This window comes from Polistes fuscatus, unplaced genomic scaffold (assembly GCF_010416935.1).
Source record: "Polistes fuscatus isolate 324 unplaced genomic scaffold, CU_Pfus_HIC Scaffold3, whole genome shotgun sequence".
NCBI classification, from domain to species: domain Eukaryota; kingdom Metazoa; phylum Arthropoda; class Insecta; order Hymenoptera; family Vespidae; genus Polistes; species Polistes fuscatus.
The window spans coordinates 10,402,552-10,429,009 of record NW_025113107.1 but is presented as its reverse complement, the minus strand read 5'-3'; the positions used below and the strand labels follow the sequence as shown (position 1 = coordinate 10,429,009).

General features: G+C 30.5%; 2 protein-coding genes and 1 long non-coding RNA gene across 4 annotated transcripts in view; 1 reads left to right on the top strand and 2 right to left on the bottom strand.

Annotated features, from left to right (window-relative positions):
- The window catches only part of LOC122519967, a 43,157-nt gene extending 24,449 nt beyond the window's left edge, over window positions 1-18,708 (bottom strand). The window contains exon 1 of the mRNA XM_043639821.1: window positions 18,670-18,708. Coding sequence (XP_043495756.1) covers window positions 18,670-18,693 — 24 coding nt within the window. The 5' untranslated portion in view covers window positions 18,694-18,708. The remainder of the gene's footprint in view (window positions 1-18,669) is intronic.
- On the top strand, window positions 1,414-25,973 carry LOC122519965. 2 transcript variants are annotated; one of them, XM_043639818.1, is made up of 8 exons: window positions 1,414-2,790; window positions 5,043-5,146; window positions 7,378-7,557; window positions 7,843-8,025; window positions 8,641-8,823; window positions 23,461-23,643; window positions 24,469-24,553; window positions 25,062-25,973. In XM_043639818.1, exons 1-8 carry the CDS (start codon window positions 2,333-2,335, stop codon window positions 25,129-25,131), a joined length of 1,446 nt encoding a protein of 481 aa, XP_043495753.1. In that variant the 5' UTR covers window positions 1,414-2,332; the 3' UTR covers window positions 25,132-25,973. The 2 variants fall into 2 exon arrangements, with proteins under 2 accessions (XP_043495753.1, XP_043495754.1); XM_043639819.1 differs by lacking the exons at window positions 23,461-23,643; window positions 24,469-24,553; window positions 25,062-25,973 and adding an exon at window positions 15,889-15,959.
- LOC122519968 lies at window positions 25,744-26,452 on the bottom strand. Its single transcript, XR_006304412.1, has 2 exons — window positions 26,361-26,452; window positions 25,744-26,161 (listed from the first exon to the last, which is right to left on the bottom strand). It is a non-coding gene; the product is annotated as an uncharacterized LOC122519968 (long non-coding RNA).
- Between the last annotated feature and the right edge of the window lie 6 nt (window positions 26,453-26,458).

Sequence of the window (26,458 nt, the reverse complement as noted above, 5' to 3'; positions counted from 1 at the left end):
GATTGATTAACAAACGCAATATCGGTGGATAGAATTTTTTATACGTTGATCGTAAAACCCGTTGAGATAATAAGAAAGAATAAGAGAAAAAGAGAGAGAGAGAGAGAGTTTGAAGGAAGATGTAGGGGAGGAAAAAAGAGTTTGTTGATTTAGAAATATCAGGAAATATGGATATTACCCGGTAAAAGTGTAACTAATCGGCTCGATTTATTCGTCCGGTTTCGGAGGAATGATATTGTAATTCGTGAAAGCCTTGAAATCTTAATTTCTCGTCCGACGAAGTTAAAAGTACAAGAAAAAGGGAAGAAAAAAAAAGAAAGTGAAATATTAGGAGAATGAGAATAAAGAGGAGAGAAACGAGACACGTAAGTGTGTTTGATTTCAATTTGAAGTTTGGTGAACGTTCGAAAAGAGAAACCGACAGAAGAAATCACGACGTGGTTGCGATCGTAGATAATATTAATAATAATAATGATTGAAACGAGTGATATTATTACATGGTATTAAAAAACAAAATATATTAAGGATCGAAAGATCAGTAAAAATACAAAAAAATATTCGCGTGATATCGAAAATACAATATAATATAATAATCAAGAGGAAATAAAAGAAAAAAAAAGAAAAAAAGAGGAGGAGCCTATTTTTGTACAAAGAATAAAAAGAGAATAAAAAAAAAAATTATAAAAAGAAAAGAGAGACAATTCCGAGAAGATACGTTCGAAGAGGTCATACATAAGAAGTTTATGTATATATATATATACTTCGATCTATTCTAGATCGCGTCCTTGGGACGAAAGAATTCAACGTGCGAAGAGTGGAAAGAAAGGGACGAAAAGAGATAGAGAAAAAGAGAGAGAGAGGGATATATAGAAAACACACTTATATTAGTCTTTCTCTCTCTTTCTCTTTCTCTCTCTCTTTATTTTTTTCATTGAAAAACCGTGTGGAAATTGAATTTAATCGACTGATCGCCCACCAAGGAGGAGGAGGAGGTGGAGGAGGAAGGCCTCCTCTTCTCTGTACCAACAAACCACAACGTTTCGACGGGATAAGATACTCGTTAAGTTATCGAAATACTCGTTAAAATCTTACCACGCATGCCGAAAATAAAGGAGAAAGAGCTAAGAGCCAAAGATAGAGAGAGAGAGAGAGAGAGAGAGAGAGAGAGAGAGAGAGAGAGAAAGAATTCGATTAGAAAATAATTCTGAAGTTTGGAAGATTTTCGTGTCAGTCGTTCTGTGATTATTCCTACAGAAGAAACGTTCGATCGGTTCAAAACATTTCTCTTCTTTTCCCCTCGAAACTAAATTATTATTTTATAAAAAGAACATAATTTGTTTACGAAAATAAAAAGAAATTGTGTGTGTGTGTGTGTGTGTGTGAGAGAGAGAGAGAGAGACAGAGAGACAGAGAGAAAGAATTTGCAAGGAAATAATATTCGAGTATTCAATCAAATCGATTTTTATTTTTAATTATTAATTAAGGATCGTGAAGGAGTAACTCGTAACGATAATAGCACACAAGGATGCTATTCAATGGGCTTAATCGTTTATTTATTTAGTCAGATCGCGTTACACGAGTTCCTTTTTTATATATCGTATACAGCTCGACGTACAACAAGTCGTTATTCTTATTACGACTTTTCTCGACGATGTATCGTCACATTCGAACACGTTATTTCATTAGATTTCTCGATTTTCAAAAACAAAAAAAGAAGAAAAGTGTATTCGATCGATCGAGCATCAAAAAAGTATAACAATTATTTTTCGATAAAAACAAGTAAGTAATAATATTTCGTCGTTGTGTGTGCGTGTGTGTGTGTTTGTGTGGATAGTTGATATCAAACATCGATCGATCGTACGGTAAACAAGAACACGGTCGCAAGAAACATTGGCTCCCACGAAAGGCGAATGGAGACTAAGAGGAAAGGGTTCAACGATCTTGTTTGACATAAAGAGAGTAAGAAAATAAATCAAAACGAAAGAGAAAGAGAGAGAGAGAGAGGAACTCGAGTGTGTGTAAAAGTAAAAGAATAAAGTAGCGAATCAAAAGAAAAATTGTCTATCTCTTCCCCTACGCACACGCACGCGGCAGTGCTTCCAAATTGGATAGTAGAAATAAATAAATTATAGAGAGAGAAAGAGAGAGAGAACAAGAAAGAAAGAAAGAAAAAGAAAGGAGAAGAAAAAGAAGAAAAAAAAAAGTTAACGAGCACGTTATCGGTAAAACACTCGACTCAACCCTCCAGATCTTTCTAGAGGGCTAATTTTAAGAAAAGATCCTTGAGAAGAGTAAGCCTAAGAGCCGAGGTATCCTCGTGAAATGATCAGTCATGGGTTTGGTTAGAAGAACAACGATTCCCAACGTTATTTTTCTCGCACTTCTTGTTCTTACATTTTTAGGACAATTGACAGTACCTGGAATCTGTCGTATTATTGTCCCAACGAGTGATAATCCTTCATCGTTTATCCGTACAACCAAAGCCGTGAAATTGTCATCGGGTAATATGGAAATAATCGATGAGATACAATGTTCCGATCGTGTGTTACGTTTAACGTGCAGATCATTAAGAGCTTTCATTTTTGTATTGGAAGCGGAGTATCAACCAAATCGTACGGAAATTTGCGGACACGAGAGTCAAATGTTAGTTTCTAAGAAGAAGAAATTCAAATTGGGAGGCATTGGTTCACGCGTCAAGGACACCAGCAGGCAATTACGTGGAAATTATATCAAAGACGAGGAGGAAGACGAACGTAATCTTTACGACGTTAGGGCTTCCTTCAACAGAAAGTAAGCGCTTATTTTATTTTATTTTATTTTATTTTATTTTATTTTATTTTCTTTCTTCTTCTTCATTTTTTTTAAATACAATATTTCGAAACTCGATGACCGCGCGATGAAAGAGAGAGTAATTGAGAATATTCGATTACGGTTGGATAGTTACAGAGACCACAGAGAAAATGTTTCAAAAAAAAAGGAAACTTATATTTTATTTTTATTTACAATCGACGACTGTCTCGAATTCATTTTGCATCGACTCATGATTTTTGGAGAATTTATTTACGTATTTTCTTTGTTTTTTCCTTTTTCTTTACCTTCGTTACGATATACCGAAGTTTTTCTTCCTTCTTTTTTTGCAAAATAGATAAAGATCGAAAAACCATAAATAGATCGATCCTTAAGAGAAAATTATTATACATATATTATTAAGAAATAAAATATCAATGAAAATGATTTATTACAGGTTCTTGTCGAATTTCTGTTAATTATATTTTCTATAATTTTTCTTGGATTTAATATATCGATTTTTTCATTTTTATACAAAATTATTATTATTGTCATATTTGGATAATTATTTTTACGAGACAACTTACGAGACAATTTTTACGAACAACTTATATTTTCTCGTGAAAATTTAATAAACTTATTTTATTTAAATCATTTGTTTATAAAAATTTATCTTATATTATATTATATATGTAAAAAAATTTAAATGAAAGATATGATGATATTGATTTTTAATAAAGATTATAGGTAAAATGGATGTAACCTCATTAAAGAATGATCTTTGTAAAATAAAAATGCATCATATCATCTTTTTGTTTTCTTCTTCTTCTTCTTCTTCTTCAATATTCGATTAATCGTACATCACGCACAAATATCTTTTTTTTTTCATTTTCCATCTTGAACAAGGACTCGATATGAGAAACGCCACTTGAGAAACGCTTATTGCGTCTCGGATGCACATCCAAGAGGGTGGAATCAAATCACGGCTTTGATGTCGAAGAGCTTTAATTGCTTCTGTTGAAGAAGAAGGGAGGTTTCAAGTTACCGAAGGTTGATTGAAAAATGACGTAAATCGACTGACTGTGATTACAAAAGAATAAAAAAAAGAAGAAGGGATACTCTCTTCGAAGAGAGCATCGTCTCTCATCGAATTATTTTACAATTAGATAATAAAAAGATCGACAAAATAGAAAATGAAAACTATAAAACATAACGGAATCGTAAAAATTTAAAAACAAATTTTCGAATACGAAAGTTAAAGAAAACTTTAACGCGTGCTCGCGTTATTTATTTCGAAAGGCCAGATGTATGCGATAGTTGTTTAAAAAGTTATGCGATTCGAATTTATAACGTTTACTTACATTAGACATTATTTTCTTAGAAAGCAGTTACGAAAATGCAATATTAACCAGAGACGCGTAAATAAATTCTCAAAATTTAAAGGAAAAGTAGGAAAAGCAATGATTACTATATAACACAGTAGTATTAGTAGAAGAAGAAGAAGAAGAAGAAGAAAAACAACAAGAAAAAGAAAAGATTTACGATTTGTTTCTGTAACATGTTGCAGGAAATTTGTAACTGGTGAGAGGGGGAAAACGTTTTCTTTAATTTCATTCGGAAGAAAGGGTTTAGCTTTAAAAAATTCATAAGAATTTGTAGTCATGCCTGACACGAGAGAAAGAGTGAGAGCTATTTTATTTCTCCTATTTTATTTGCAGTGAGGAAAAAAAACAAAAAAGGGAAGGGAGAGACGATAAAATCGACGAAGCGGAAAAGGGTCGAACATGGGGGTGTAAGAGGAGTAGAAGGCGGGGGATGGATCGAAGGGTGTAACTACGTTGACGAACCCTTTGCGAGAGGGTTGAAAACAAAGAATTCCCCCTCTTTATTTAAGCTCAACTCTCGCATTAACGTCCGTTCGATGCGAATGATAGCAACCGGAATCGCAATTTTTGTTCTTTTATTTCCGTTCTGTTGCAGCACTTGTTTTGCTTTTATTTTTTTTATTTTTTTTTTGACGTTCGTTGGAAGGACTAACGATCGGGGGGAGGGCATCCTTTATTTCCCTGCACTATCATTTCTCATATCACCTGACAATGAAGTTAACTTTTTACGACTTATAATTTATTCTAATTCAAAGGGCTTGACAAAAAAGTCGTCGATCAAGTTTTTACGTTTGAAATTTAACGAATGTAATTTTTTTTGTTTCTCTTTCTTTATAATCTTTTTTTTTTCTTTTTTTTCTTTATTTGCAGATGTTCCGGTCAACATCATTGTCGATACAATTTGAGCAACGACCACCCAGGAACGACTTATTGGCATCCCGCTGCTTTAAGAATAAAATACGCATGTGTTCCTGGTGAGTATTCGATATGAATGAATGTGTTTTTTAATTTTTTGTTTAAAATCGTTTGTCATATTTGTTTTGTTTTTTTTCCACAAAAAGAAGAGAAAAAAAGATGCACGTTTATTCATCCACGAAATATCGTATTTTAACTATTCTCCTTTTATTTTATTTTTTTTTTTGTTATTTTATTATACGAGAAAGATTTATTAATGTTAATATTATATTAAAGCAGAAAGGTAGAACAACATCGGTGCATGTTTTAGTACAACAGGAGTAATAATTCTCAACGACGTGACCCGTATCCTGCGTGACGTTGACGAGTAATTAATCTTTCGTGTATGAGTTGTATACGCGTTTATATATATATGTATGTATGTATGTATGTTTAAACGTTGACTATGGGTGATATTAAAAATCGATAACGATGTAACAAAATTAAACCGCAACCCGTTACCTGGTTTGTTATTTATTTCAATTATCAAATTTCTCTCAAATTCTACCCTCGATTTAAACGTTATACACGGTTGATTTTATTCCACCAAATTATTATTATTATTATTATTATTATTATTATTATTATTATTCGTTGAGAGAAGAGGAGAAGGAGGAGGAGGAGGAAGAGACAGGGGGAAGTGGAGTGGGGTGGAAAAAAAGTAGAAAATAAATCAACAAAATAATTTTGTCACGTAAAACTCGTGAAATGATTTTTCGATTGTTAGTAGTGAAGTTATGTTAAACGTAACATTAATATTTACGATCGTTGAACGCATATATACTGTCATCTCTATTTTATTTGATTTCGATTGAGTTTGTAAAGCAATGTAATGAAAAATGTGATTCGAATCGTTGGTATATCGTTTCGATCGTTATCAGTTATATCACCAATCGGAGATAAATCGAGGACAGCTGCAAAGCAAAGTACGAAATGAATGGACGCTGGCAAAATGGAAATGGGGACGGTTTACCAATCCCTAAAGCTTACGGTGGGATTTTCTATGTAACACTTTGAACGTGCTATCCAAAATTCCATGAAAAGCAGCGTGACATTTTTGTCGTTCTCGTTATGGATCATGAAAAAAAGAAGAAAATAGAAAAGCAAGAAAAAAGAAAATAAAACCCCCAGATAAAAGAATTCTAAACGAACCGATCTGATTCACAGTGATTTCTATTGATACGTCAGGTCTACTTTGTGTTAGAGATTCGTTCCTCGATTCACATCGATTTTATTTCCTTTATTGTCGACTACGTGCTTGCTAACGTAACGAGAAGCTTTTAAGAGGTAATCTCGATGACTTGAAATAAATGAGAATAGACGTGGGGGTAGTAAAAGGAAATCGATAAAACACGTGGGAAAAATTCTTAAGATACTTACAATGTTACTTTCGTGAGAACATATTACGACGAATATAATCATTTTGTAATACTCTTTGCAATACTTATTTCTGTAATATTTATTTACTAACGTTCTCACGATTCATTCGATAACATTTCGAAGATCACAAATAATATAATCGTTAATTTACAAAACGTTGTTAAATATTAAATGATTTGTTTAACAAAACGTAGATATTATCTTACTATACTGTTAGGAAAAAGAAAAAATAATGTATAACGATAAATGATATTGACAATAACAAAATTAACGAGATAGATTATTTATCAACGATTTAAATTGTTACACAAATTTTTGTTCGTCTTTATTTAAAATTTCACTTCCAACTAAAGATTATCCATTTGGTGTAATTACGAGATAGGTTAAGGGTGGAAGGGAAAGCTTCCCTCCCCTTTGGCGCCCTAATATCGGTCCGGATCCCCGTTTAGAAGCCCCACTTTGAGCGCACTCTCCAAGTGAAAGTAGGGCAAGGACAGATCTCGACGACATCTTCGTCGACACCCCCAACCTATACCTCCCCACTCACCTATCTGACATCACCGTTCTAATGGATCCTACGGTCACGCTCTAGATCGACAAATGGACCGCAACGGACGCAGATGTTGATCTTTCTACCCCGTAGGAGATTGCCTTCTGCCAAACGTATCCCTTATTTAATAATTCGCATTTTAAAGCGAGTCATTTTAAACAAAAGAAGAATTTATTTTCTCTTCTCCATAGTAATTTAATTAATAAATAAAATCAATTCAATGACAGAAGGGTGCGGTGGGATTGTTGATTTTATTCTCTGTATTTTATATATATATATTTTTTTTATGGTTAATTATAATTATGAATATATTGATTTCAGAGATAGCGGTTTGTAAATATTGCAACGTTGAAGTAAAAATACCCAAAGGGGAGGAAGGAGGTTATTTAAAGTCTCCAGGATATCCACTGTATTATCCAGGAGGTTATTCATGTGGTTGGACATTTAAATCGTCACCGGGTGAAAGGATAGTCCTTACTTTTCACGACCTAAATATTCGCAGTAAGTTTCAAATATGTGATAAGCTAATGAAATTATATGTGTTTGATTCTAGACAAATACTTTAAATACGTAAATTGTGTGATTTTTAATTAAATATAATAAAATATTTTTCTATATAGAAAGAGTATCATATTTCTATATATATATATATATAAAATCCTTTTATCTAATTAATCTTATTATTAAAATAGTACAATTTTCTTTTATATGAATTGAAAATTATTTATTGTAATTGAATATAATTTAGGAAATAATTGTTTACATAATATTTGAATATTCGAACAGGCCCAGAGTCGGATGGAAGTTGCATAGACGTAGTTAGAATTCGAGAAAAAGGAAACACTTTGTTCGAACGTTGCGGTATCGCCGCTGGCATTACAATAATCTCTAATTCGAACCTGGTGACCCTTGACCTGATAGCCTCGACGAGACTTTATCCTGCACGAGGATTCCTTCTGCAATATCAAGGTCGGTCTATGACTCATTGGTCTAACTATCAATCATTTCAATTTGTATGCAATCTCTACGATGATTCTTTAGGAACTACTATGTTTTATTTAACTGTTAACTTTGAACGATTACTTATGTTTGATACTCTTGAAAGTCAAACACGTCGTGAGTAGATAACTGACTTTAAGTAAGATCCAACCAACGATTACAAAACGTATGGTTGTTCTATCCAGAAATAGCATTGGATATTTCTGGATAGACGAATACTACTAACCACTAACGCGACACGTTACAAATATAACTTAATTCCTTTCGATTAAATTCATCATAGATTGATTTTATCAATTAATAACAATAATCGATTCAAATAAAGATATAATAATATTATTATTTCTATTTAATATTATTTTATCGTATCAATTTAAAAATTGATGTAATTTATTTTACTAAATGTACTGAAATTAAATACGACGTTCTGTGATTTATAAATGATCTTGGGATAAAAAAGTATAAATATTTTATATTAAAAATTCGAACTTTCTTATTGCCAGATTTTATTCGCAATTCTCGAGGTAAAATCAATATCGATAAGTATCTTGTATTTGCATAAAGTAATAGCAATATTGTTTTCAGTGTTACGCTGTCCAAACGTTTCAGCACCAAACGGAAGTTATATATCGAATGATACAGTGACGTCAAGAACGTTCTCGTGTAAATCCGGCACTGTGTTTTCCGACACGAGGAAAGAGAATAGAATACTTGAGTGTAAGAACGGAAAATGGAACGAGAGCATCGATAAGTTGCCTACTTGTGTGGGTAAGAAAACAAACCAAAAAATAATTTCTACGTTAATTAATTTTATATAAAACGAATTGTTGACTGGTTATTTTGTATACACGTACAGAAAAGTAATTAAGGAACTGTGTTAATAATCAAATTTTGTATTATTATAATTATAACAATTTGATGAAAAATAGGTAATTATTAAAAATAAAAAGAAATACACCGCTTATACAATCTTATATTTTAATAATTATATTTTAAATTGCATATGCAAGTGTAAACACGTGATCAGTCAACAATGTGTTAATTAACATTCTCTCACTACAATTTGATGTATAATTAATAATATTGATTACATTATTGGTAGATGTATATGCTCACGAAAGTTCAATGAACTTTAGATAAAAGTCATTATATTTTTTTCAATATTTTCTTATAATATCTATGGTGAGTCAAACTTTCTACAAGTACAAATATTACAATACGAGTATAATTTATTATTATAATATAAATAATTTGAAATTTAATTAACAAATTCAAATAAGTGTAATATTATACAGATACTGTTTTCGCGATTCAAAGTTTGAACATGCGATTCTATAGTTATCGTACCCTCCTATAGATGCCGGCACACATCTTGTACATTTTCTTTTTCTTCTTCTTCTTCTTACACTTGACTTTTGTAATCTATTTTTATTGCACTTTGTACATAGATGTAAGAACTTGTTCTTGGTTCTAAAACTTTCCAATACTATTCTACCTAAAACTATAAAACTATCTAACCCAAAAGTTACTCATCGCTTTAGAATTTTAATTCAAACGTCTCTAGAAACTAATACTACCTACGATCTATGAACTTTCTCTATACAGTACAAATCCATTTGCATGCATTTGATATACAGAATCGATAAGTAAGACTTCCTATCAACGCTAAACGCATATAAATCGACGAGTTAAATGATCGGTTTTCGATATTCAATTAAAAACTCCACCGTCAATATTTTATTTTAAAACAATTACAATTATTATTAATTCTTTTTAATATAATCCGACAAAAGGGATTTAAATTATAATCTAAATCAATAACAATGATCTGCATATATATTAATTATATATATAAAAAAAAAAATAAAACGAAAAGACATTTTTTCAAACGTCAGTCATGTGACCGGACATGGTACAAAAACTGTCTCGTTATAAATTTAATATTAAAATTCTAATGAAAAAAAATATCTCTCCCTATTTCAGAAAATAAAGAAAAATAATATTTAAAGATATAGTATAATAACTCGATCGATTGAACGTAAATACGGTATGGGGAGGGTATGGGGTTTAGGAGGGAGTAGAGGTAGGGTGTTAGGAAGAAAAGAAACAGAAAAATAAAAAGGAAAAAAGGTCCTATCCTAGGACGAGGTCCTTGAGATCGATAGCACGTCCCTTTTTGTGGTAGCCGTCTGCTCGGGAACCCCATGACCGTCCATCGGATTCGAAAGGGGAAAGAATGAGTTGGGTTTGGTGGTGGGGGTTTGGTACAGTGGTGGGAGTCAAGAGAACGAAGGAATGGGTAGAAAGAGGTATGGTGGGGGAACGGGTTGGAAGGAAGAGAGGAAAGAGAGAGAGAGAAGGAGAGATTCACATTATCTCTTTCTCTTTCTCTTTCTGTTTCTCTCTCTCTCTCTCTCTCATTCACAGTGAGTACTTGGGGAGGTAAAACAAGAAAGAGAGAGAAAGAGAGAGTTCATAAAGAGACCACCATACATTGCCAGGTTCGAACGCAACGCATCGCGACGCCGGTCGTCACGACACACCACGTGTCTGTTGCTAAAAAATCATACACTCCGGTGGTGGTGATTCGGATCGTTCAACGGTGTATTATATACGGTGTATTATATACGGTGCATCGTATTTTTTTTATTTTTCATTTATTTTCGTAAAAGTAAAAAAAAAATTAAAAGAAAGTAAAAGACTTCCCCGATCGATTGAAATTCGATATTTTCGTGATAGAAAATTTCAAAGAAATTGCTTTTCCTACGGATTCGCAGAAGATACGAGGGATTTTTCTATCGAAGAACGAAGCTCGTTTAACTCAGGTTAGATTATTCCTTTTTTTTCTATTTCCCCTTGTTAGAGTGTTTTATTTATTTATTTATTTTTTTTTCGTTTCTTTTTTCTTTTTTGCCCCCCCCCGCCCTCATTCATTACGATTACGTATTTTATTCGTGATTACGTTTAGAGATTCGTTAATTATTAGGATTTTAATTTATATCATGGATATATAAACTTAAATGTTAATGTGTAAGTTAATGACACAACTTGGTTCTAATTAACCTCGATAATCGTTTTGATAATAGTTCATTTTAATTTCTTTCTTTCTCTTTTTATATCTACGTTTGAATATAAATATGTATGAATTATTTTTAAATCGTTTATATTGTTCTTATCCGCGAATGAAGATTAAATCGATGTTATGTTTGTCGTCTTAGGATTGGTTAAAAGTTTTCATATCTTTTCTCGTCCCCGGTCGAATAAGATAAATGTCTATCGTTATTATTTGATTAAATGAGATTATAAAGAATATATATTTGATATTATTATATTATTTCTTCACTTCAGATAATAAAATCCAGAATTTCCATCTCGTAAGTAACAAATATTAATAAATTAATTTAAAATTTAAAAAAATACAACACACACAGACATATTTCATTATATACATATTTATTTTTCAAATAAATTATTTTTATCTATTTCGTATACTGAAAATAACGTTGATTATCTTACTTAGCTATGGTAATTATTTAATTATCGAGAACAAATATGTTTTTCAATATTTTATTAAATGACCCCGTATGACTGTTATTATTATTACCGGTTCGAATGCATTATAAATAGGATCGAATCGCGTTCGTATCGATATGCATACATATGCATTTCAAATGAGACAAAACAAGAAAAGAAAGAGAAAAAGCAAGAAAAAGAAAATATAGCAGGTGTGTTTTATAATATATTCAAAGTGTTATATTCGTCTTCTTTGGAACTTTATTATTTTCTTTATTTTACAAATTGATGAAAAACATACTTCGCGAGCATTCTTCCGGATCACGAAAATGAAGGAACAACGAATTTGAGAATAACCCGATTTTAACCCTCCCCCCTCTTTCCCTCTCTTTCCTCATCTTTTTCTTCTTCTATTTTCTTTCGAAGCTTGAAAGTTGCTTATTACTCGAGTAATAAGTACTCGAGCGAACAAAGACAAGAAGATTTTGCTGTCGGCGAAATAAAGAAAGAAAAAGAAGAAAAAAACAATATCTTGGTCCCTTGTTCCCTTTTCTCTCATCTTTATCTATTTTTATTTTCTTGCGGCGTCATCGTTCATTAATTAAAAAGACGAGACGAGACGAAAGTTCGATCATGCGAATTTACAAATATCCATGAAAGAGAAAGAGTGAAAGAGAGACAGAGAGAATCTTTTGTGATAAATCAAACGTCACTTTCGATCGTTTCGTTATTACAGAATAGAACACATGCATCCATAGAAATATATATACACATATATATACATGGGCATGTTTTACACTTGGAAAAGCGAGTCGTTTGAGATGAAAACCGTAGTTTCCGTAGTGGAAAGAGAAAGAGAGGGAAAAAGAGAGAAAGAGAGAGTAGAAGCTTTTTAAATCGCACGTTGAGAGACATGGTATGGGATGAGTTTGAAGCTACAGAAGCTGCTACAAGCTATACTTTATACCCGGTGTGCACGCATTTCGAATGCATGCATAATTCAGAGGATATTCAACAACGCCGGATCCACTCGGCTTCGGAAGCGTAAAAGAAGAAAAAGGGAAGCCAGTTTTCATCCTGAGAGAGAGAGAGAGAAACATAGAGAAAAAGAAAGAGATAAAAAAAGGGTGGGATAGGGTGGTAAAGAAGGTGGTAACGACACAGCTGGAGGGAGTTGTTTCTTCTCTCTTTCTCTCTTCCATTCTCTCTTAGTTTATCTCTTTTTATCTTTAGTTTCTCTCTTTTATTCTCCCACACTGTTCTCTCCCGGTCAAACCGAACTACCGATAAATTTAGAGTTCCCAGAACAAAACGACACATGTTATGTATGTGTGTAAGCGTTCAGTTCTCTCTTCCCACTCTCTTTCAAGCGTTGCTGCAATTTTTTAAACCGGTTTTTAATATGATCATCAACCAACTCTCCCCATAAACTCTTATCACAAAGAAAATTTTGTTTCTTTCTTTTTTTATTTTGTTTTTTTTTTGATAAGATAAATTGGTCATACGATATGTTTGTAAACTATTTACAAAAATTATCTCGGAAGATTGTAAATTATTAATATTACGACACATACATAAGTAATTAAGTACTTATTGTTAAATACTATTGATATCTATACAGGAATAATAAACAGATAACTTGTTTTCGTACTGGCTATAAGAAGAAACGAATAGGTAGTACTAGTGAGTGGGTTGACCCTATAGTGGGGGATAACTTAGCTCTCTTCGATCATTCTCTCTCTCTTTCTCGCGACTGTAGTAATTTTTAAATTAATTTCTTATACAAAGATCAACACTATAATTCTTATCACGAATAAAACTTTGTGTTTCGATAAGATAAGCGATAAAGAAGACATATCCGTAAATTATTAAAAAAAAAAAACACACACACACAGACAACATTGAAACGTCTTAATTTATAAATTTCAGGATAAATAGTTGAATACTTTGATAATTCAATACTTATAGATATATGTACCAGGAATAGGAATAGTAAGTAGGTAGCTTGTTTTCATTCTGGGTACAAGAGAAAGAGAAAGAGAATGTATGGGTTGACCCAATAGTAGGGGTAACTTGGTTCTCTCCCTCTTTTCCGTTCTCTTCGATCACTCTCTCCCTCTTTCACTGTTGGTTCGAAGCAACGCCACCACACGACGACGACGACGACGACGATGTTCCCTCACCATTCGACGAGTCGTGTGCGTCAGCCAGCCAGCAAGCAAGCAGGCAGGCAGGCAACCAAGAGAAGGAAGGAATTTCGAGTCCCAGTCGCCATCGGCGTTTCTGTTAGCGGGATCGTCGCGACTACGTTCGTTCTTATCGCCCTTATTTTTGTCCATCAATGGAGAACACGCTTAAGCGCTTCTCACGTTTACGTATTACGCACGCCTTGCGATTACGTTCTACGGCACACGCGCGGTATCGCGAACAAAAGGAAAAACCCCCCAGCAGCAACAGCAGCGACAATCTTTTTACTTCGTTTACTACATTTGATTTCGACAAACCTCTAACAACAACGCGTCGTCTTTTATAATTAATTTTTAAATCATTTTATTATTATTATTATTATTATTATTATTATTATTATTATTATTCGATTGTTTTTAATCTCTTCGTTCAAATTTCGGTTCGATCGAAAAGTGGATGGATTATTATTATTTTTATATTATTTGTTTTCATTTTTTTTATTTCGCGATATCAAAACGAAAAAGAATATATTCGATCACGGATTAGCGGTAAAAGGTTGTCTTTCGTTTATCTATTTATTTTTGTTTTTTTTTTGTTTAAGAAAGGGCTATGATAAAGGAACGATCATTGCGTCAGGTTTGCGTCAAGAGTATGTTTTGATGCGTTTGAGAAAAAAAGAAAATTGTGAAAGAAGAGCTTATGTTCTTTCTCTTTGTCTTATTTGGAAAGGATCGATAGTATAGGTTCGTTGTTCAAGGACACGTGCTAATAATGATAAAACTTGTTCTTTAACTTTATTGGAAAAAATATCATACATCGGTTCAAGTACACCGAAAATATTATTTCGTATACTTTCTTTCGGGAATATCTATCGACTTATTTTCGTTCCTTGTTATTTAAAGGTTTATCATTTACATTTACACTATGGGATTAAAATTGAGAACGTGTTGAGGTTTCGAGAATTGTTTAATTTTATTTTGAAACTTTGAGAAGTTTTTAGTAGTATCAAATTGTTCGCAATAACTATTGGATATTCTAAAGTTCTAAACTATAGCAACAAGGTTATTATTCAGTGACAACATAGAAATAGATAAAGTTCAAGTACTTACTTATTCAAAATCACGCGTAAACATAATGCATTTATCAAAACATTTTCATTTATCGATTGGAATAAATTGTTTAAAAAATATTAAACAGATACTATCTACGAAATTTCTTATTTCGTAAGATAAGAAGATTTAAAATGCCGAATGCAGGGGAAGAAAAATATCGAATCGTATGACTTGAATCGAAATAAGAAATATCTACGCGCGAAACCGAATTTTGCCGAACTTAAACGAATGTTACCAGAGTATAAAGTGGGTGTTACAAAAATGATCGAGAGTAGGAATACTAACGTATATAGTCGATAAGATATAAGAAGCAAAGCGAAGCTTGTTAAAGCATTTGTTAACGTAGATAAGAATATATATGTATAATACGTATGTGTAATCTTATACCTGATACGCTTAAATGCATACATACATACATACATACATACATACATACATACATACATACATACATACATACATACATACATACATACATACATACATACATACATACATACATACATACATACATACATACATACATACATACATACATACATACATACATACATACATACATACATACATACATACATACATACATACATACATACATACATACATACATACAAGCACATACATACGTTTAGTTTCTCGCGAATCTATCAGCGTTTCTATATCTCTTTTATTTTTCTTTTCGTATATAGTTCTATATATTTTCTTTCTCTATCTTTCTCTTTTTTCCGAAAGGGTTAAAGATCATCTGTTAATAGAAGGCGACGATTTAAACGTGAACGTCTTTCCCATCACGCCACGCGTCGTTCATCTCCGATAATAAAATCGACGAAATTACATCGATCTCATTCAGTTCGGTTTCTTCCGTGAACGCAACGGGTTCGTGCCAATTTCAAAGAAAGACAAAAACATAAATAAAATAAAATAAAATGTATATATAATTATTATTATATATTACTTTAATATCATATAGTAATATATATATATATAATATTTGCTTTTATTTGTTCTCGAATTTCCAAAGAAAATTCTATTAACGCAATGACGAGTAATCTGTCACCTTGGACTATTTGATTATCATCAAAATAACGGAAAGAAAAGGAGAAACACAAAGTTCGTATTAAAGAGAAATAAAGAAAAAGAAATAAAGAAAAGAAGGAAGAAGTGCATCCCCGAGTATTATTGGTGAAAAGGTTGAACGAAGAGAGGCAAGTTTTTGTGCGCGGGAACCATTTCGTTTGGTGGAGGCAACTAAGGAAGGTCGTGTCTTGTCTTGTCTAACTAAGAAGTTCGAACGAGCAAAAATAGCAAGTTTTTCTACACGAAAATCATACTTTCGTTAAATTTTCCCTTTTTCTTTTCTCTCTCTCTTTCTTTTATAAAAAAGAAAGAAAGTAGAGGAAAAAAGATCGCGTGCAATCGTAATGCAATGATGTATCATGTAGAAACGCGTAATAGTGCCAAATTATAGCTAAAATCCGTTAATAGTGTTCAACAGAAGAAACAAACACATATATACACACCTACACAGATGTCTATACATATATATGTATATATACCAATAAGTACTTAATTATCTCATCAAGAGAATTATCCACATTGTTGCTTCAAAATGATACGAATCTTCACCGATACCTTCAGAAATTTAATCAGTAAGTTATATTTATTTTCTTACTTTTATATATATTTTATATTGTTAATCAAAAATATTTGTAAATTTTTATTTAAATAACGAAAGATGTATCGTTTTTCTTTCACTCTTTTCGCACGTGCTTAATCTCAGTTTCCTTTCATCTTGGACATGTCCTGCTCGTGGTTCGCACGTGGAATATGTGACTGACGCAACGTATCGGAAAACTGCAAGAGAGAGAAAGAGAGAATTCTCCAATTCTATCTTTATGCGTCTTCGTATCAATATCTCGAATGTACATGGCGTGCAATCGAATGTAAAATTATTTTCCGCGTTAGGTAACATTTTACGAATCGTTTCGACGTAAAAATATTTCAAATGAGAAATAGAAGGAAAAAACTCGAAAGGAGGAAACGAAAATTGTACAAAAAAGAAAGAAAAAGAAAAAAAATCATTGAAAATAAAAAAAATATGTTGCCTAATGAATATTTCAATACGGGGCTATTGAATTTCTCTACCGTTTCATAATTTCATCCGAAATGCCGCTACATCGATTCGAAAAAATAAACTGCGGACTTCTGTCGTTTCTTTTTTTTCTTTTTATCTTTATTTAAAATTTTTAATCTGCATATATGTTTTTTTTATTTCTTTTTTTTTTTGCTTAAATTCATTTATTCTTCAAATGCATACTTTTATGTATAGAAATTTTGTTGCATTTTTTATTTTTTAAAACACGTATCGTATTATTTCTTTTTTTTTTTTTTATAGAATATGCATTCGCATTTTTACGAGTAAAAATAAGATAAAATTCTACCTACACTTTTACCAGACTAACACACATTGTCATTCTTGTTAGTATGGCACGCATTTTTGATTATCATATTCGTATAATATCTTGTATCCTATTATTATATTTAAATATGCACAGTGACGTTACATTAAATTATGTTTTTCTTAAAACATAATTTTCCTTTTCGTTCTAAAGTTGACATAACACAGTAATAGTTTTAAATCGATTTGTTTTTAAATTTGATGGCTCAATAAAAATTATCGTTTCATACCAAAATACGAAATAATCCATGCTGGAGTAAAATTCGCATGAGATTCTATGTAGATATTATGAAAATGGATATTCGAATGTCTCAAAATTATGACCTACATTTGAAATTCATCTCTAAGAACAATAGCTTGCTCTTCCTATTCACTCCTTTTATTTCCTTTTTGGGTTTTTTCACGATACTTTTTCTATTTCTTTTTTACCGAAACATGCAACGAGTTCCATGTAAATCATGATTAAGAGATCGCTTATACACATGTAAACTTAGATTCATGTATATATGCACGCACGTCTTTTCTAAATCTAGTTGCATAGATTTTTATACATATACTTTTGTAGAATTTTATTTGTTATATCGAATAAAAAAAGAAAAAAAAAGGAAAAAAAAGTAGGAGGCATCGTTGGAATGGTTTTTAATTTAAACGAATATTTCAAAATCAAAAAGTTCTAATTATATGAATTTTGTTGTGCATGTGTGTGTTAAATGTTTAAATATTTATACACTATTTACTCTGTTAAGTTGAAAAAAGTGATTGTAACAAATAGCTCGAATGATTTTTAATTTGAACGAATATTTCTGAATTTAAAAAATTCTAATTAGACAAATTTTCGTGCACGCATGCATATACAATTCCGTTTCTACAATTTAATCAGCAATATAGAATGGCGCAACAAGAAGTCCAATATTAATCCTTTAATGAAAATTTCGTTCAAAGAGTCGTCATCTGTAACGGGAGTCGAGCGAGGTAATCATTCATTCGATCGATATCATTTTCCACGGATATTTCCCATACGCACTAATTACATCGATACCAATAAACATGAACACTAATTTAACAAAAACAAGAGAAAAACTTACTTTCTTTTGTTGATTTAAAATTGCATGCACATTCTTGTCACGACAATATATTATGTTTAATTATATAGTATACAAAAAAAATATATTGAAGGCACATCGTTCGAATGGGTTTTAATTTAAGTGAATATTTGAAAATCAAGAAACAATAAATAAAAATGAAAAAACAGATAGAGAGAGAACAGAGGGAAGAAGGGGAGAGATAGAAAGACAGGAATAAAGGTACATACATACATATATACATACATATATACATACATACGTATATCGAGTCGTGTAAGATCATCGTGTCAGCTCGTGGATCAAGTGGATTAGAGGGCTACGAACAATTGTCGTCGATTGACAAGGATGGATGAAAGAGTCCCCTTCTGAGCCCACTTGAGTCGCATCCACTTTAGTACGTGCTAACACCTCCGACCATTTCGTGGGTCAAGTTCCTAAACTTTTAAAGAACTTTCCGACCGACCGGTGGTGCTACGATCATTTCTTCGAAATAACTACGACGATCGATCAAGTAAAAAATAAAATAAAAATAAATAAAAAGAATATTTTCTCGAGATAACGGGAACTTACGCGATTGGGTGTTCAATCTTTGAGAGGGCTAACGATCGGATACGTAAAAGAAAATAATGATTATATTTATGAGTATTATAATTGATTCGAGTAATGCAAGAAATCAATCCAATTTTTTTATGTACTATCTGAAATCGAGTATGTAAAATGTTTATTTAAAAAGGATAAAAGAAACGAGCAGGTTTGTTTTCATGGATGCTCATATGTATGCATTATTTCTTTTATTGTAATATTTTTTTAGCGACCGCAATTACGTTAAATGTTAAAAATGCAATTTCGACTCGATAATTTAAATAATTATCTAAGCATAACGATCGATTTATGAGTAGAGTAATTTTGTACGAAATTAAATTTACTACATTATTGAATGTTTCTAGAGTGTTTTAAAAAAGGTCGATAAATTTTGTGATAAAACTTGACCCACATAGTTATGAGTTAGATAATATTTTTGTTTGTTAACAGTTGAATTGATATATCGACGCTTTTTATCTTTGTTCGATTTTGTTTTAATTTTTTTTTTTTAAACGAAAGATGTAATCGGTGTTTCCTCTCGACTCATCTTCTCATGCGACTAAAGCGTGTGCTACGTGGAGAAAAAAAAGAAGAAAAAATGCACATAGTATAAAAGTAATACATTGATAAGTAAATGGCCTCTGTTAAAGATCATCAATGACTTTTTTGCATCGAAATGGTGGTGTGATATCTTTATTAATGAAACATGTGTGCGAAGGTGATGGAAAACTTGTTATCAATCTAATTAGAGTAAATAAAAAAGCGTATCGTTGTTATACGTTATCGTTTGTTTTGTTTTGTTAGAAATCAAATATTGTATTATAAATTAATAGACGAGCCAATTCCAATGAAGTTTACACTCGTTAGAAGATTTCTTCTTTTTTCTTTTTAATTTGCTTCTTATCCAAAATGTTAATCCCAAAAAATTAATGTATTCTCGATAAAAAGAAAGGTAAACATTTGGATATTATTTTAAGGAATAAAACTCTGACCTATATGCATTAAAGTGCTTATTTGCTAATTAGTACATTATTAAAATATTATAATTTGCAAACTGAACGTGTTCAATGACGTCACTTCGCGTGATTAATACAAACGATTTAGTATACATACTCAATAGTTTCATAAGTCTTTTGCAATCTATTTTTAGTTCTGAAGTTTTCATAGATAAAATGAAAAAACAATGGTATTTCTTTTTTTTTGTAACCATAAACTTAAAAAAATTTTAAATACAATTACAATCTAAATATTTAAATTTAAATTCTTATACGTGCGTGCAAGCTTAAACGTATACATGCATTTATGTATAAATATGTAAAAAAAAAAATTGGAAATAATACTAACCACGATAAGAACATCGTCGAACTTGCTCGATTCTTAACGCAATAAATTATCCTAGTTGGGGTCGAGGAGAAAGGAAAGATCGATAATATCATCTTCTTCGTATGGTATTTTAAACGCACAAGAAACGAGAACAAACGAAAAATACCGCTAATGCGAATAAGCATGATTCAAATACGATACAATTAACGATATAAAATTGTATAGAAATCTTGCGATGACAATTTTTTTTTAAATTTAATTGGACGTATAATATAACGTATAATATATATATATATATATATATATATAATTATATAAATTAAATTCATGACTCTCTGACCCAAAAAGTCTTCACTATCAATTTTTTTTCTTTTTTTTATATAGTATACAATTTTATATTATATAATGTTTTATTATATTATTACTAATGAAATAACTTTGCTGCAGACAACTAATAAAAATGATAATACATAATAATAATAATAATATAAATTTAATTAACAATTTAGAAAAATTCTTCTAAATAACTTTTCTTTTTTTTTATTTATCAATATTTTTCAATAGACAATTTTCTGTTATATTATTACTGACGAAACAATTTTACGGCAGGTAATTAGTTACTCGACTCCTCGTGAATCTTTCTTTCTTTCTTTTGGCTTTTTGTTTTTCTATTTTTTTTTTTTTTTTTTTTTTTTTTTTAAAGAAATCGTTCTACCGAAGGGATAGAAAAGAAAGAAAAGAGGAGAAAAAAACCAAAAGTTGGAAGCCATACATCGTTGAAACGAAATTGCTACCCATTGTTCGCCTTGGGTTTCTCTTTCAATAATATCGAAGGTACGCAAATTATGTTCAAAACAACGTACATAAAACTCTTTTACGAGCAAATTCATGGCTTATCCGACAGGAAAATTTTTTGTGTTCCGTCTAGCAAACGATTTTTCTTTCATTTAACTGTACTATTTGATAAACTGGATTTACTTACGGATGTAACATAAATGAACAAAAATAAAATGTTATTTCGTTCTATTATATTATAAAAAAAAAAAGTAAAGAAAAAAGAGAAACAGAACTGATATTCACCTAAACCATAAAAATCATAAAAAAATAATGTTGGATCGATGGAGATTAAACGTGGATTCGAGATAACAGGAAGTACGATAAAAAGAAAAAATATGTTTCAGATGATACATTTACGCCATACATCATATGTGTTGTACGTGTGTATTAAAATGAGATAAATTTACGTCTCGTAAAACAAAAATATAATTTTATCGTTTAATAAAAATTACACTTATGATAGTAAGACGATTAATTATCGCGTGATAATGTAGCGATCGATTTTCTCTGTAAATTGTAAGTATAAAATACGTCTAGAATAAAATTTCGATCTTGGTAAGCATAAAATACTTTTAAAGTAGATAATTCGTTCTATTCTTTGAACATGCATATATCATTCACGTAATTCGTAACAACGGAATGCCATTCTATGATCACGAGTTGCGTGTTTCATCTAATCATTGAAAATAATGACAAGGAATTTGTCATGTCGTGTGTACATCATTGCTAGTAAAGAAAAAGATAGATAATTAGACGTTAGTCAAAGTTTCTTAACGTAATGAAAAACGCTATACAATTGGTTGTTAGTCGTATCGTATTCGATCATGTTTATTTTATTTCTAATTTGTACATTTATCTTACGACAACGAATTTAATTATCGTAGAAGTAATAAACAATTATTTTACATATCATGATACAACTTTTCGATACTGAAAGATTTCGTGAAAAATGGAAAAAAAACAAAAATTGTGATTACTTGTTTTCTATTTTGAACAGATTAGATGCTCTTAAGTTTTAGAGCATACGCAATTTGTGTTTCATTACTTTAAAAAAATACTACTTTCTGTCATAATTATAAATCATTTCTCCTTATCGTTCTTTTTTCTACGATTTTTATTGTTTTCTTTTTTAAAATTTATTAGATTACAAAATATACTTAATCAGCATGAATAAAAAATATTAGCAAAACGAGAATGACAAATTTGTGAGCAATAAATCGACCCTTCGACGAGTTTTAGATTACAAAATTATTATCGATCTCTAAAAAATAACACAATAATGAAACAACTTCTCGCTTGTTAAAAACTTTAACCACGAGTATGTATTCTAAAGGTTAAAGAGGAAAACCACCGATGAATTCGTCCAATTTGTAGGGCAACGTTTCTCGATCTGTATAAAAGAGAAAGACAAAGAAAGGCAGAGAAAGAGAGATAGAGATAGAGAGGAAAAAGAAAGAAAAAGAAAGAGAAAGAGATCTGTAAAAACGATCGGGAAGGTATAGCGGTACATAAATTGGATTTCTTGCGCCTCGAGAGAAACGGAAACGTGACCGAGTTGTACTTGTATATTTCAATGCGAATAAGGATTGTTTCTAACGTATTTACATGTATGTCTACATGTACATATATACATTTAATTCTAAACGGTACTTAAGAAAGCAAGCACATAAGAACTGTTAAATAGAAATAACGAAATAAGTATTAAAATACAAAAGATTCTTTCAAATGCTATGGATAGATGATATTTTGAAATCCTTCAATCAAAGACTAGAATCTTTAATTAACGATAAAAAGATTTGGAGGATTTGTTCGATAAAAAATATCTCTATAAAATACCGATCAAAGATTAATCAAATAAAGAAATGAATTTTCTTTTCATAATCTATTAATGGCTGATAATTTAAAAAAGAATTTTTTTTCTTTTTTATCATTAACAATACAATAGGAATGAATGGTGTGGTGGTATTATAGTTACGTTTGAAGAAGGAATGCGATCGATCAACTCTAATTTTAAGCTTTAAATATAGACGAATTTCAGGGCTGTATTTATTAGTTCCAATATCTTAAGGGTTGCTTTTTGTATTAATAGAAAATTTGAATTTCTTTTTAACCCTTTCGATAAAGATAAGAAATTTGTAATGATGATTTTTTCTACTTCTTTTTTCTTTTTCTTTTTTTTTAGGACCATATTTATAAGTTCCAAGATCGTAGGGGTTATTTCTTGTATTATTAGAAAAGTAAAATCTTTGTTCAATCCTCTGAACTAGGATAAAAATTGTTAATAACTATTTATTTTGTCTGTTTTTAGCTACGTCAGCGGTGATTCTCAAAACAGAGAACGAGCATCATCATTTGTCGAGTCTTTCGGGTGACAACGTCCTTGGTGCAGGGGTGAGAATCGGTAGGGAAGAAGGCGCAATCGCAAACGAAAACGGCCAAATTATGGATTCGGCGCAATCTGCGATGATGAAGCAAGCGGACTACGTCGTAGGTTGGTGAACTTCGCTACTTATCATTTTTCAAGATAATATAACATATTTCATTGATATAAATAATCATATTATAACAGTGAAATCATTATAAGTGACATTTAAATTTTATAAATAGTGAAACGAATTCACTCACGTATCTAATTCATCTAAAGAAGATTTGTATCATTCGGTAGATCAACATTGTTATTAAGATTAATTTCATGTTTCCTTATGAGAAATTACTTTATTGCGCATTTTCGACTGGAAGTGTTTTCCTTCTCTGATGATAATGAGTTTTCATATTGATGATACGTAACAGCTGCAAACGAGAAGATAACGTTGAAACAATTTCTCTTTCTTAGTTTTCTTTTTCGTTTTACTTCTTTCTTCTTTTCCTTCATCCTTTCTTGCCAGCATCCAAGAGCGTAAATTGATCTTTGTACAATGATGTTTCTTTAAATGCTAATAAGTAATATTTTATTCTATTTTTAATATTTTTGTAGGCTTAATTTATTCTCTTTTTATTTCTCATTTTATCACATGTGTATATTTTGTAGTTTTTTTTTTTTTTTACTAATGAATTAACCATACAATTATCACGAATATATATATTTGTATAAAAATAAAAAATAAAAGAAACAAGTTACGAATGTCATTCTACTAGTCACACAACTCGTCTAAAGTTCACTGTGTCATGTTTTCATAGCGATCAGTTGTAAAACGAAAGAGAAGATGATGATTATGATGATGAGAGGAACGCAGAGAGAAGAGAGCGAACACTTTGACTGGCGGTCTACTTGATGTTTTAAATAGATTAATTAATTCGATTCTTTTTCATTTTACAGATGTTGTACTTCCAACTGTCCTGATCGCTTTATTGTTCGTTGGAAATGCCATTATTGTCTATATTATATTCCAGTATAGAAAGAGGTGAGACATTTTTCTAAGAATATTTTCTCATATTATTTTTGCTAATTATTTTTCTTCATTTGTGTCGAAAAAAAAAATAAAAATCAATTTTCTCAAATCTTCTTTGATTAAATGTTATATAGGAAATAATTTAAATCTATCTAACAAAATTATTTCAAATTATTTTCCAATCTCTACAATTTTGTTGGAAAAAAAATGAAATATTTAATCTCTTTTGATTAAATGTCGTTCAGTAAATCATTTAACATCTAATACAATTAAACGAATTCTTGTCAACCTCGAATAATTTATAATTTAATTATATAATTAATTGAATAATATTAAAGAATTCTTGTCAATTTATAAATAAAATTTTATAATAAAATTGAAGTCATAATAAATTGGTATTATTTGCATCGAATAACTATTACAAGAAAAGATGTTAAATAATTTACATATAAAAAGAAAGATAAAAATAATAAAAATATAAAATACATGAAATATATAAAAAAATTGATCCTTTTTACAGAAAAGTTCCAACGACAGCACAAGGAGAAGAGATGGCCCTAAGAAATACAGCGGATGTTCCACAAGTGTGATTCCAAAGGAAGAAGACTAATTACCTTTAATGTCAATTGTCGTTTAAGCAGAAAGTTAATCAAAGGCCTAGTTCGTATATATATATATATATATATATATACACTTCGGAAGAATAAGAGACGTCATTTAATAAAATGAAACGCTTATTCTTTATATCTACACAGATGCGAAGATGGTATACGCCATGGGAAACATAATATGTATAAATCCTTTCAAGAATTCTATTTAAAAAGAATAAGAAATAAGAACAAAAAAGATAAAAAATAAATAAATTAATTAATTAAAAATACACTAATAAATTTAACGTTGTGTACACGTATACCGTGAACATTAATTAACGCATATATATATACGTTATTGTATGTGTAAACGAGTATGATGTGCTGCTGCCATGACTTTGCGTATACTTTTAACGATAGTGCATTATAATGTAAGAAAATAATATATTCTATATTTCGTCCAAATTGTGAATAACTTATAAATAAAAAAGATGTTTTCTTAAATAGATTAGGCTACTCTGACAAAAGAAGAAAAAGAAAGAAAAGTAATTAATTTCGATTATAGTTTTATCGTTTGTCTATTTTCTGAAATTCTTAAATTAAATTACGAAATTTATAACAGATTAAAAGATGCTTTATAAAAATTCTTTTTTTCTTCATATATAATCATACATTCGTACATATCATTTCTTTCTTAATATATATCATACATTTGTACACATCTCTTTATTGTTTATTTTCATACATAATTTTTATATATAAGCAAGATAAAGTTTATTTCGACGAATTTGTCTTAAAAGAATGGTGTATTAAATCAATGATAAATTAACTACAATTAAAAATATTTTTGTAATGGCTCACCTTAAATTTCCTCCAACGTTCTGGCTAGAAACTATACTCTTACGGAATACCTTTGTCCAGCTTAGGATGAAATAACAGACTAAAACGTTTTCTTGTTTGCGCCAATTGTGTAGTTTGTAAAATTCTTAGCCTTTTCAATTGCTTCGCTAATAAAGTAGCCATTTTAAATCTGTAATGAATAAATGGACACAATAATTATTGACTGTATTAATAATTAACTTTTAATTATTATTATTTATATTTGATTTTGATTGTCACTGCGTATATGATATACAAATTTGACGAAACTTTTGAGCAAGTTTAACATGATGCACATCATATACTTAACTCTATAATGTTTAATGATAAAAAAATTATAAATAACATACTTTATCACTTGTCGTCTTCAAATGTGATTATTTAAACATATATCAATATGTACAATTAAAAAGTAAACTCTTTTGCTGAAGTCGAATAAGATGTATTA

Excerpts from the sequence above, each read along its gene's own strand:
- LOC122519965 (XM_043639818.1), top strand. The coding sequence starts at position 2,333 with ATGGGTTTGGTTAGAAGAACAACGATTCCCAACGTTATTTTTCTCGCA. Across the intron at positions 2,791-5,042 it reads AGGGCTTCCTTCAACAGAAA|ATGTTCCGGTCAACATCATT; the intron begins GTAAGCGCTTAT and ends CTTTATTTGCAG. Across the intron at positions 8,824-23,460 it reads TAAGTTGCCTACTTGTGTGG|CTACGTCAGCGGTGATTCTC; the intron begins GTAAGAAAACAA and ends GTCTGTTTTTAG.